Genomic DNA, 13,508 nt, shown 5'->3' with positions numbered 1-13,508 from the left:
CTCCGCCGCTGAAGGCGAAACCTTTATGAAGCTGTGTACTTAGTCTGGAAATACAGGTGAACGCTCCAGGATTCTAGAAACTAAGAAATTTCATAATCACTTTCTCCTTTCAAGACTGGCTTGCAGCATTGAGCAAGGTTTGAGAGCCGAGTTTTCATCTCACTCAGTATTTAAGACCGATTCAGCTTCTTTAGCGGTAAGGCTGTGTTTAAAAAAAAAAAAAAATAGTTTTCCGTAAAGCAGAGTGGGTGTATGTAAACCATAGTAATCTGTATTGCTTTAAATCAGTTTGCGTATGCAGCATGCTGGATAGCTTTAAAAACACACCCTATACTTGTAGGTGTTCAAGGAAGTCCCTGAATGTAAGTGTTAGTACAAGGATGACTACGTAGTGTTTGACATAGCAGGACGCTTATTACTTATCGAGATGCTAAGGTCATTCAAAAGTGCTCTGCACAAAGGTAAGCCTTAGGGAGGAGGAAAAAAAGGGAAAACAACTAGGAATAATAAAAAACCCTACTGAAAGGCCATTACAGCTTTACTGCTGGAGTACAAGCAGCCATTAAACTTGCCATCTAGGTGTTACATTCTTACAGTACAAGTATTAAGCTTTAGATTTAAGATGAAAGACAAGACAGAACGTCATCAAAGCATAAAACAATACAAGAGCTTGTGCTGTGGGGAGCAGTAGTCCTTTCGGTGAAAGACAGTTCACAGAAAAAAGGCAAAGGGTAGAAGCAACTTTAAAAATGGTATTTCACACTCTACAGACATTAATTCACAATTAGTTAAATACAAAGCTCTACTTGTGTATTTAACAAAAATACTTCAAATTTGACATTTCATATAACTGGAGTTAATACAGACATCTACAAGCTGGGGAAGAGGCAAGGTAAGCAGCTGAAACAATGGGTTCGTAACTCAAGTGAGAGTGTTCAATTTGCGTAGTGGCTAGTGACACGCACACCGGTGAGCATTCGTGTTGGAAAGCCGGGTTCTCCCAGGTTCAGGACCTTTCCTTCCCCCGCACCAAGCTTTGCGATGTCCGGCGTCTCCTCCCTCGCCCACCCCAGCTAGCGTTAACAACTAACAGCTGGACGGAATTGCCCTCCGGGAGCAGCCGGAGGAGGGCGTGGGTGCCGAGGCGGCGGGACACGCGCACACAACTGACCGCCGCGCTTTCACCAGGCCGTGAGCGACACCAGCGGACACGGGAGGATGGCGGAGCCAGGGCAGAGCCACAGAATCACCCCTTGCCGAGCGAGACGGGCCGGACGCGTTGCGGGGACGCTCGGTGCTGCAGCTTCTTAGGTGGTCAGGAGGAAACCTGAGCCAGCCAGGGACCGCTGGCAGGCAACGCAGCGATCGACCAAGCTCAGACTTACTTGCAGCCGTAGACCAATGCTTTGCTCCAACCTTTTGCAGAGTTCAAAGGATGATTTTTACTTATTATTTTTTGAGAACGCACGTATCCTCCTTTTGTCTGGTATCCAGAATGCTGCATTCAGAGGTATTTCCGTAACTCATAGGGAAATCTTTTCAGGGCTTGATATTCAATATATCGGATGTAATACCATGGGGGTATTGTAAAGACCCGTAAACAGGAAAATTCAATTGCACTTTTTGTTTCTTCCCCTCCAACGAGTAGTGGAATGTGAGGAAGCGTTGCTGACTTGTGTCGTAACACCTAAATAACGTCATCCCTAGTTATACCAGAACAGAGGGAAGGCAAGAAGATTAGGACATTCAAAAACAGCTTTTTATCCTAATCGATACGGTAAAGCCAAAAATGCTGAACACCTGCCTGTAGACAGACCAGTATCGTGAGGAAAAGTAACATCCCTTCCATTAAAGCATACCGTAACGTCTTGGGGTTAGGCGGCAGAAAAGAGGGATTGGCGATGCATCTGCACCCAGGCTGTTTAAAATAAACCTAGTATTTGACGCTGTTTCGGGAGCTGGGTCTTCCGTTAGCATAGCAGAGTATTTAGGCACTAGTTAGATACGCAACAAGTATATCAAACCTTAAAGTATTGTATTAAATATCCACGCAAATATATGAAAGATTTGACTGGGTTCTACTTCTGTCCCTTTATTAGGTCCGAAGGTAAATGCAAGTGTGTCATAATAAGCCAATGTCCTGCAGCTTATTACACACCAAATCAAAAATATAGAAAATAAATGATAATCCTATCTACTTACATAAAAAGGTAATTTTTAGAGTAAGTTTCCAGACTTGCACAAAATATGCAGAAAACTGCATACAATCAGTTTCCATAAGAACAGCAGTTTCATGTAAAAGGTGGGTCAACCTGCTAGCCAGATCTACTTTACCAAAAGCTCTGGAAAACGGATGCTTGAACACTGAGGGGCCTGTCCTGCTGTCAGGGAAGCGGTGAAACGCCCACCGCCAGGAGGATGAAGTCCTGGAGAAAGCCTCTCTCCGTCCCCCACCCACCTTTGCAAATCACTCTGCCACAAGATAGAGAAAAATTAGCTCTATTAGGGAGTAACGGTCATTTGAAGGATTGTGACACGTATCCAAAACTCAGTACAAGTGGGTCAGGCAAGGCTGTTAAAATCGTAGTTCAGTGTTCTCATCTGCAGTTGTCCTCCTCCTGGCCCGGCCAAAGCAGAACAGCTGACTGAGGAGCTCTTCTGCGGCCACCCCACTTGACCCAGCGTCCTCCTCTCTCGCACTTTAAATCACTTGCAGTATCTCAAGCTCCTTCCCGCCCCGCCTCCTCTTTCTCCCGGTCTTCTGCCACCCAGCCCGCTACAGAGGACTCCGAAATGCAGATGAGAGGAACTACGATAGCACAGCAAGTGTAAACAGGTTAGTCTGCCTGCCACATCTTTATTGCTACAGGTTTGGCAAAGGGGCAGTCTCCATCCTTGGCTGGAGTTTGAGGCAAAAGGATAATAACGGTTAAGATAAAAAGTGATGAACAGCAAAAATTAGGAAAAGCAGTCAACGTATTTCAGGGCTCTCGGAAAAACCTGTATCTGGAAAGTACTGGAAAAAAGGCTTGCAGTTGAATGGTGGGCTTGCCTCTGACCCTGAAGCAGTGCTGCGCAGCGTGTGATGGTCCCGTCTGACCTACTGGCATGAATACAGTCGTTTTCCTGCCCCTCAAAGGCTAAGGCTACTACACACAGCTACCATGACTTGTGGTTCAGTTCACAGAAGTCTCACAACTAGGGTCATTCCTTGTGCAATGTTTGATGGAGGTGAAGGTAAAGTGGTTTCTTGGTCAACAGTTGCAATTTCTTCCTTTTAAAGTCAGTGGGTTTTTTGTACCTGTAACCACAAGAAAGTGAGTTAATCCAAGTGCTCATGGCTGCGTAGGAAGATGAAAGCCTACTAGAAAGCTTGTCCTGTACAGATCCTACTACCGTAATCTTTCTTTTAAAGACATCTGACAAGACTTACTGGAAGCAACAAGAACGAATAGATTTACAGGAGGAAACCCAGACCAGTATTTTCTCTGGATTATTATTTTAACAAAACAAAGATTTCAATTTTTAAATGAACGTGAGCTTGTTGTAAGGAGAATTCATGATATAATACTCTGGACTGTAGGAAATGCAGTATCTCCTGCTTCAGTACTCGGCATCTCAGTACTTCAGAAGTTCTCCAGCTAGCACAGACCAAGAACTCTTCCTAGAGATGCCCAGAATTCACCCTCTTCCTGAAAAAAAACCCACTCAAAAACCTCACTCAGACCTTCAGCCACACAGTAAAGGCAGGATGCGCATCACAACCACTGCAGCGTAACTGGCTAACCTATTTCTTTGTCTACTTGGAGTGGGGGGAAGAAACCAACCACCCAACAATGCTTTGAAATGTTCATAAAATTCAATTGCAAGTCAGTATCCCACGTCTCAAATCAGTTTTCCTTTACGGAAGTTCTGCACCAGAAGATTGTGGGAGTTGAAATTTTTTTTATTTTTTTTTTAAATATAGCTGATCTGACACTCAGGCTAAGATCAAAAGTAAAATCTCCCAATTTGTTAACTTCATACAAAATTTAGTTACAAACACCAGCATTTTATTTGGAAATAGTCTAGTTTTTGAGAAGAGTCTCTAGCCATTTTATGTGCCTAAAAGCATTTTATCTTCCCTTCTTTATTAAAAATGGAATACCCCTTATGGAAGTCAATGGAATGAGTCCAAGAAACTTTCCTTGATGCAACGAGCCACACATTGTAACTGAAGTCTAATTCATTTCCTCTGCCATTGGCATCTGTAATTGCAAGTCACTTACAGTTCTATAACAATTGCCCCAGGTTTAATTTCATCCATCTCCATGAAAGCAAAGCACTTGGTGCTAGTAAACCTTTTCTTAGGCTTGTAGTGTTTGAATTCAAAGAAAATAGCTGCACCTAGAGTGGAAAACGGTTTAATAGAAAAGTTAGCAATTATGGCCAGCAGTTACGTGAAAACTTATCTGCCATTAAGATGCTCTACATCCATCGGACAGAATCATCTCCAACACTTCAGTTATTTACCCAAAAGCTATACCATGTTCTTACAACGCTCGCCACACTCACAAGAGCTTGTACTCTTCGCTCAATTATTCATATCCGGGTAACGGTTCGTCCAATGACCAAGAAGGTCATAAAGCCCGTGTAGCAGAGCAGGCTGCTGCATTTTTATCTCTTTTCATTCCTCCCTTCTCTACAAGTCATCACAACGACCGATTTGAAAGAGACAGAACGCAAAGGTCTATTTTTATCCTTGTCTGGATCTTGAGCCCTGCAGTAGCAGCTCGGGCACGGCCTGTTCGTTAGATCAGGAGCAGCCTAGCGTCCACACTTTCAAAGCTCCTGGGCCCTGTTTCAGGTCTCTGACACTACCTACCTTTTGTTAGTTTTTCAACGTGTTTCTGAATCTCGATGTCCACATTAAAATGGACGTACGTGTCCTCCTTCCTCAAAGCCACAGGAGTATCTTGCACAGGAGTCAGATCTATCCCATTCAAATCTGCAGGAAAGAAACAGCATGAGAATGGCAGAAGCTTCTCAGACTTTAAGGTCCTGCTTTAAGAGATTTATGAATCACCCCTAATACTGCCACAAGACGTTAACGCACACCTGGATTCTTCCCCTAAACTTAAAAAAGGGGCAATCATGCCCCTTCGCAGCCAGTGAATTTTCTTTTTGATTGCAACTTGAAAGCAGGTAAAGTTCTGACAATATTTAAGATGAAAATTTGGCATTATCCCTCTTCCTTTTTATTTTTAAGAGCACATTTCCTTCTGCTGCCACCGAAGGATTCCATTCCCTCTGCAAGCAGGACTCCAGCAGGGCTTCAGAATTGCCAGCTGAACCAGCAGAACGGGATAGACACCAGAGAGTCCCCTCCACGCAGGGTCTGCAGGGCACAGCTTATACAAGCTGCGCACGCCCTGCTGTGCTGCCTAGACTCAACGTGCGTTATTCCTCTTGGTTCTTCCACAGGCAGAGGCACGGTGGGGCCACGGGTTGGACTCCAGCTGTCAGCGCCAGCCACTGGTTGTGCTGCTCAGGCACAAGCCACCACAGACAACTTTACTTCTCACTAAGCCTCCGCTGTTTACACGGGTACCTTTGTCCTCTTACTCTTTCTCCTCTCATTAGCGACCCCTTTCCCTCAGGTGGAGCAAGGTTGCCAACGACGTGGCCAAGACTACAAGTACATAGCGCACGCATTGCGCCGGGGGTACAGGCTGGGGCCCTGGGGCACCAGTGATGCACTGCATCCAGGGAGCGGGCTGGGACCACCAACGTTGCATCAGGAACAAACCTCTCTCCAAACCTGCAGAAGAGCAGCCTGGTATAGAACCAAGGAAAACAACTACTTACTAAGCATCTTGAGACTCCCGATAGGGACAAAATGACTTTTCAGAGTTACTTTTCCTCACCAAAAATCTTGAGAAATAAAGTACAAAAAGTCACCATTAGCAGAGCAGGCGATAGCCTGCCCCCCCGCCCCCCACCTTTTGATCCTATTTTCTACATCGTTACTTGGCAGCCACCATTTGTAGGAGCTTGCAGACAGAGTGCCACGTGTTAACAGAAAGACTTGTTGGGAAAGCAAGCCTAGCAATATACAGTCTCCCTTAGCTCCAGAAAGGAAATGAGAGCTAGGTCTGAAGGCAAGCAACGGTTTTAACAATATGTAGTAAGTTAGGAAAGACAAACACTTCAGTGGAAAGGAACAACGAATGTTTGCTTTACAAGTTCTGTAAGTTCCAGGATCCAATGTTAGAACCCCGTTAGGGCTGGTATTTTCCTGTTGGCCAAGAGAAACTCAGCATGAAATAATTAAATTTTATTAAACCCACTTCCGTCCAGCTAGCCCCACCACTGAAGTCACCTGTCCCTCAGCTTTCCAGCATACTAGAGGCAAAGAAAGATCCACAAGTCACTAGAGAAATGGAGCCTGAAGAATAGTTGCACAATCTAAAAATGATGCTGCAAACCTAAGGCAACACCATAAACAAAGCAATATCGCACGTTTCCAAGACTGAAAACACAAAAAGGCAGTTCTATCAGCCGGGGAAGGCAAGAGTCATGCTCCAGCTTCCACCCCAACCAGGTGAAGTCCTCAAAGGTCCAGAGAGAAGCGGAAGGTTTCACTATTGACAAATCGTCACAGGAAGCGGGACTAGATAAAGCTTTCTATCTATATATTTTGGCAGGTAACATTTGAGAACATCACTGGGCCAGATTCAAGTGACATTCAATGCTGTGACCCTTATTTCTGCCAAAGAACTTCTGATCACACATCTAACAAGTGTTTTATCCCCACGTTTGGTATCCAATAGCACATCTAAAGAGGACACGTACAAGGTTGCTAACACAACTGAAAATAACTGGAGGCTGTTGGCTCAGCTACAGATTTTTATATGATAAACAAAAAAAATCACACACCTCAAAAGATTGTAAAGATAAGCAGAAGTCAAGCAGGGCAGGTTAAGGGTAAGCAATTCTGACTATGCAGGCTTCCTGCTAAGAAACACAAGATGGGCAAGAGGCAGATGCTCCCACTAGAAAGAGTCTGAGTACCAAAAATCTCAGCCTCAAGCTAAAGCCATCAACCACGTTGTCATCTGAAACGGTGTGGAATCCTTATGTTGCCTATCCTGGACTGACAGAGAGAGGGGTTCTTCCAGATGCATGGAACCTCTTGGAGCAGCAGGGGCTGTTAGCCCACCAGGTTTGGTCGAAATATTTCACTGCCAATGCTAAAACACGAAATGTTTTATTTCACTTGCAAGCTTTGCTTCCCAGCTTCATACCCATTCCTCTAAACCTTAAGCTTCAGTAAGATGATCTTTGTTTTACTGAAAAATTAGTTTAATGACAGGGAAAGAATGGAGCCAGCGGGCTGTGGTTCACCGTCTCCAGAGAGCCCAGAGACCAATCTGTGTTGGGGAGTTCAAGGAGTCCAAACAGATCTGTACTTAAGAGTCAGCCGAAGAAGCTGGAATAGAGAAGTACAGTCTGCCAAGTCACTGATACTCAGCTCCCAGCACGGGGCAGGCACCCTGGAGTGCACAGATAAGCACGTCTCCTGCAGTGATTCACCTCCCAGCATCTCTCAAATACAGAATTTTTCCACCCTTGATTAAAGCAGAGGCCTTAAGTCCACAATAGAAAATGCAAGCACCAACACATATTTTTTCCCATCAGGTTGAAAAATCAATACAGCTTTCAGAAAGCACACTCTCTCCAAGCTAGAAATGAGGAGCCAGGAACGGAAATCATTACCCTTTACACTGACTGTGATGTAAGGATCAATGCACTGCCCGGCATCTTTCAGACCAATTTTCTCTATGTTGATGGTGAGTAATGTCATCCCGGGTTCAGATGGCAATCTGGGTAATAAAGTACCTGGAAAGAGTAAAGCATATTATTAACCCTTTGTGTCATCTTACAGCAGAGGCCTTGCTTATCCCATCATCTCTCATGGAAGATGCTGTTCTCCGCAGGGGGTTCAAAGCCCAGGGATTCATATCCCGATAGTACACAGCACTATGGGAAAGTCTGTGTGCACAGACACACAACATCAGTTGACGGATTTCAAAGCCCACACCAAAAAACCCCAGGACTGCCTCAAATCAAATGAATTCATAAAAAACTAATGTCATAAGAACGGAGAGGAGCTTTGCTTAAGTGTTCTTTCTTGCTCTCATGCGGAATAACTCATGCATGGAACTGAATTTATATCATTTTTAAGGATTAAATTTGGGAGGCTGGATTCAATCTGCAACTGCAGGAAGTGCAGACACTTAATCAGGAGTCCCACCCCACTGAACATGACTTGGCTTCATGCTGAACATTTAGGCTGGGAAAATACGGAGGAAAATGGCATTGTTGCAAATCCCACTGGACATAAGGGAACCAGAAGAGAGATTCTTAATTACCTAAGTTCTACTGGCCTCTACTTAAAGGAAGGAGATTAAAAAAATAATAAAAAATAGTGTTTGCATCCCCCAAGTTCCCTTCTGCCTTAAGGAAGGAGTTCCCAGCTCTGCATCAAGAACATTTAGCATCAAAACTTCGTGTTCAGTGTAGGTGAATCCTCGCAGCGCTGAGGAAGACAGTGCAGCTGGCAAGAAATCCGAACTGTTCAAACTCACTAAAAGCCATGAGATTCTGTCACCAACAATGGAGTAAGTTTCTTCATGCTGATTTTAGCAAAAACTGGCAGGCTTCAAGCCTCTCTCCAGTATTAGATGAATAAGCACCAAGACAGAAAATGCTTAGACTCATGAGCAAGTTTGATTTAAAGTTATGGTTTTCTAATTAAAAAAAAATGTTATCCCAAGGCTTGAGATCTAAACAAAGTAATAGTTTCCTTTGGCAAGTCCAATATGGGTTTTCCTTGATACTTTTTTTCCTCTTGATCTGCTTGAGGAGCTGGAGAACTAAGGAGTTTTTGTCCTATTAGAGAGACTGGCTTTGCAAGAGGGCAACATGTATTCTGCTCTTAGAACTAGCGAGCCACAGCTTCAGCAAGATTTCATGAGCACACCCACACCCAGTCCCTCTTTCAGAATCATCAGCAAGACTTGGATTCACATCTGTGATGCAGTACGTTTCTGCATTTCCTGTCTTGGCTGCTAGCAGACTCATAACCTCCAAGGTACCGCATCTGCAGGCACTTCACAACGTATCACGGCAGAATTCAACCCACCATTCTGAAGTAATGGGACAGGCTTCTGACCGTAGTATGAGAAATGTTAAAAAAAACTTATTAGAGAGCACCCATTTCTGCAAAGCAGCACACACGCTCCAGTGTATGTCTCTAGTGCTGTCTCTCTTGTTCAAAGACAGAGTTCTTATTCCAATCTAAATGAAGGCAGAAGCAAGCCCGTCTTCTCTTTGGCACAAGACTTTGCTCTGCCATCTTTCAGTTGTCTCCTAAAAGCAGCATGCCCCCCAAGAGCCAAGAACAACTGTAACTTTCAGTTTTCCTATCCATCGCTCAAAGGGACTAAGTGATGGGATACTTGAGACAAAAATCACCTGGAAAATGCATCAGACTGGCATTTATTATAAAAATAGTGGCTTAAGAAAAATTATTCTGTTCTTGAAAAATGCTTTCCAGAACGTGTGAAATTGCAGAGTTGCAATGAACGGAAAGGTCAAGCTCACTTCCAGCAGGTAAGACAACAGCAGGACAGATGGTCTCCAAGGAACACTGTTTCCTTTCTGCCTCAGCCGGAGGAACAGCCCAGCCAGCGATGGACTGACGCAGCTGACTGTAACCTGTCTCGTGGGAGCCACAACCACCCAAACAGGTCTTTCGCTGAAGCCTCTGTACTCATTTCACATAGGAGCCATCAGCTGACAGTAACCTCTCCGTGGTATAACTTTACTAGGGCTGGGCATCACGCTGCCAGTCTGCCACCGTGGCTTGGGCCCATTAGCCTTCGGCAGGCTCACACTGAGGCTTTTCATGAGAAAACAGCCGGCCATTTCACACACAACCACAGGGCATCGTTGCCAGAGGGGGAAGGGCGCATCTACAAATGAAATAGGTGTCCTCCTAAAAGTGCATTTCAGATATACAAAGGTGAGCCAACCCAACAGCTCACTGCCACCAAGACACAGGCGTTCAGTCTCTCCGTTCCCAAACACCAATTCAGAGAAAGGGGAAAAAGCGACAAGTCTCCTGCTGGGTTCGCAAATGGAAATCGTTCACAGAAGAATCCACTGCCAGCACAGCACTGGAATAAAGTAGTATATAACCAGGAGAAAGGCAGGAAACCTTTGCTGTTAGAGGCCGCAAGCCATTGGTCAGTTCAGCTCCATACAGCACAGAAGTCTAACCACGTAAGTGCTCTTTGTGTAAGATTTCCCGTCAAATGTGTATTCCACGACAGAAAATCTAGCTACACCTACCTTCGGCTACACTGCAAGTCAGAATGTCTTTAGTAGCACAGGAGGACTTCTAGAGAGCTATGTAAGGCGTGTCACCAAATAAGACCTTCCCTTTTTCTGGTACCGAAGGCAAATGACGATCAACACAGATGCCTGGTACTATGATTGTTACCAAAGATTGTATTTTGAGGGTTGAAACTAAGAGCTGAATGAAGAACATCACAGCTACATGAACGTGGTCAAAGAAATAACTGTATATACTAAAAGGTTATCATACCTTCGTTGGCTCCTGGGTTAGATGAATGGTGCAATGTGATAACGATGAAGCCATGCATGTAGAAGACAAGACCATGGTCAGTTAGACAATACAGTTATGCACTATGGATTAAAGGCATACAGAAGCGAAGAGTGCTACACAGTTCTATCAATTCAATACGGGAAGTCCACTTTACTGATAAGGCTCACCTCCGAAGGCTGCAAACTGCTTTCGTTCAAGCCTCATCACCCAGAGAAAGAGCAACAGGTAAGAAGCACCACACTAACTTACATTCAATGGGGAAACAAGGTCTGTGTTCAAGCAGTGCAAAACCACCTTTGGGGTTTAGATTATTGTAGCTATGGGGAAGTTTACCTTAATGCAAAAAAATTCAGAAAAGTCAGATATGCAGTTTATTAAGTAGATGACAATGTAAAATATCAGTAAGTTCAGGAGTTGCTCTCACCTCCTCTTAAAAGCATGGGTTTACTGAGGAATAATTCTGTAAGGAAGTATATGCCCCAAACCTCTCCTCTTTCCGATTCGGCCACCCTATTTCTTTGAAAGTGATTTAACTGTAAACTCAATCTGTCACCAACTTAGATTCTTTCTTAAGCACATACACAGCTTCTATGTCCACTATATGCGTACAGCTCTAACTGTTGGCACTATGGTAATGGTCACAGCCTTACTGATTCACCACCATACTGAGAGCTACTCAAGATCTCTCTGCTGTACTTCGGACAGACAGAATACATCTTCATAAATGGATTTATCATGGTGAATAACAAGGATCAAGACAGTAAATGTCAGCAATAAAATATCACAATATATTATAGCCTATCTGTGAGCTTAGCATAAACAACTGTAGACTGTGCATACCTACATCAGTATAGCCTGCAGGGATCATATTCAGTAGCATGCATTGGCTCAAATCTAAGGACGGAGGCGTGTTTTCTCCAGGCGTAAGTAATGCAACACCCCAGCTCTTTCAACCATAATTCCAGTATTAGTTTCCCTACTTGTTATCTCCTTCCTGAAATACGAAGTTTGCCAACCTGCTCTGAAACTAGAGACTTCTCTCTTCTGCAAAGAAACTACACCAGGAACCAAAAGAACCTCTGTTGGAACAGCCTACTCCTTTGCCTGGTAAATTGACAAAAGCTGAAGTTACAGGACGACCTTCTCTAGAATATGTAGGTATATTCAGTTCTACAAGTGCTTTCACATGGACAAGGACTTAACCTATCAAAACCAAAGCTAGCCCCTCTTTATCCTCTCAGAGCTCAGGTTTAGTCTAAGCCATTGTCTCACCAGATGATACAATACAGAAATAACCAGCAACAACTTATCACATCTCTCGCAGGATGTAATGGTCTTTGCAGGAGAAACATTGTCACAATTTACATTTGAATGCGTTTGAAACACTTCACATAGTACAGTTAAGAAAGTGCATGGAATGAAAATACTGAGTTTGAACAAGGAATAAAGGCTAATTATTTGAGGTAGATGGCACCACCCTCATAGGTTATCCATACAACTGTTTTGCCATAAGATACTGTTTGCTGAGAAAAAAAATCCACTGGCCACCTTTGTGGTTCTCCAACACAGCATTAGAGTTTACATTAGCCTGTGGCTCCTCACCCAAACTTTTCACATCACAGGTGGAGGAAGGGGCTTCTCAGAGACAGAACTTACACATTACATAGGCTGGCACGGCAAGGCTAGTGCCCCTACCTGGAACTCTAGCAGGAAAAGAGTCTGGAGACCCTGCTCCAGCTCCTCCTTCCTCATCATCCTCCTCAAACTCCAAGTGTTCTTCTTCTCCAGGTGCTAAAATCTTCCTGTAAAATATGAAAAAGAAGAACGAGACCAAAGATCATTCATTATCTGGCTTTCAACACACAAGTCAGCATCTGAGTATAGAGCAGGGGCAACATGCTTCAATGTCATTTCATGCTTCTGATTAGCTACTAACTGTATCTACAGACCCTGACAGAGGTTGCAGGAGCTCAGCCCACGTAGAAAGCACAGAGTCTAGAACCAAGAGACGACACAGATGTAGGGGCCTACCAACTACTGATTTTACCAAAAGCATGGGCTTGATTTTTAGTGGTACCTAGAAAATCAGAATTCAAAACTTTTTTTGTTTTTTAACGAGTTTACCCAAAGCAATGCAGCAAGTAGGTAGCTCCAGAAATTCTAATGTCTCAGATGTACACCAGGTCCCTCCCAGGCTATGCTCCCTTTCGGATATGTATCCGTACATGAAGTGACCCAGTTCTCTCTTACCTGAGTGGGACAGGCTGAACATCAAAGGGAAACTCCTTATTGTAAGTGAGGATATTCTTTAAGACTGAAGACAGGAAGGAAAAAAAAAGAATCCATATCCATAAACAAGCATTAATTCCACTACTTTGCACAGCTATGTCCATTCTCACACCATCTTCACACATACAAATAATATAAAAAAATCAGATCATGGCAAAAAATATTTCTCTCGGATTTTAAACACCAGTACAAACCTGATCAGAGCTATATCACTATAACAATCAGACAGGCTAACCGCAATTCCAGTGCGTAATCACCACCACATTTACACGGGCAGGGAAGATAAACGTGGCAATAACCAAAAGCATCATGAGAAACAGCTACAGACCCCCGAGGTAATGGTAGCAATCTTTGGTGGTTATTGAAAGGAGGGTGGTGCTGTTACTGGCAACAGCTCCAAACAGACTGAAGTCTCCAGAACTGACGCTGTAGGCTGCACAGACAGCCACTGTGGCAGTCAAGCATGCTGGTAACACATACCTTAGTTGAGATTTCCTACTTCTTCATGTATGTGTTTTGGTTTTTGTTGTTGTTGGTGGTGGGT

At 43.9% G+C, this 13,508-nt stretch overlaps 1 protein-coding gene across 1 annotated transcript in view; it reads right to left on the bottom strand.

Moving 5' to 3' along the window:
• Positions 1-1,737: 1,737 nt before the first annotated feature.
• The window catches only part of AIDA (axin interactor, dorsalization associated), a 31,775-nt gene continuing 20,004 nt past the window's right edge, over positions 1,738-13,508 (bottom strand). The window contains exons 6-12 of the mRNA XM_009333704.1: positions 12,926-12,989; positions 12,371-12,477; positions 10,655-10,666; positions 7,759-7,881; positions 4,865-4,987; positions 4,269-4,386; positions 1,738-3,301 (exon numbers count right to left, since the gene is read on the bottom strand). Of these exons, the coding sequence (XP_009331979.1) occupies positions 3,205-3,301; positions 4,269-4,386; positions 4,865-4,987; positions 7,759-7,881; positions 10,655-10,666; positions 12,371-12,477; positions 12,926-12,989 (644 nt within the window). The 3' untranslated portion in view covers positions 1,738-3,204. The remainder of the gene's footprint in view (positions 3,302-4,268; positions 4,387-4,864; positions 4,988-7,758; positions 7,882-10,654; positions 10,667-12,370; positions 12,478-12,925; positions 12,990-13,508) is intronic.

The sequence above is a fragment of the Pygoscelis adeliae genome, unplaced genomic scaffold (genome assembly GCF_000699105.1).
Source record: "Pygoscelis adeliae isolate BGI_AS28 unplaced genomic scaffold, ASM69910v1 Scaffold1, whole genome shotgun sequence".
Classification (NCBI taxonomy): Eukaryota; Metazoa; Chordata; class Aves; order Sphenisciformes; family Spheniscidae; genus Pygoscelis; species Pygoscelis adeliae.
The sequence above is the reverse complement of the archived record's forward strand: the minus strand, read 5'-3'. Positions and strand labels throughout refer to the sequence as shown.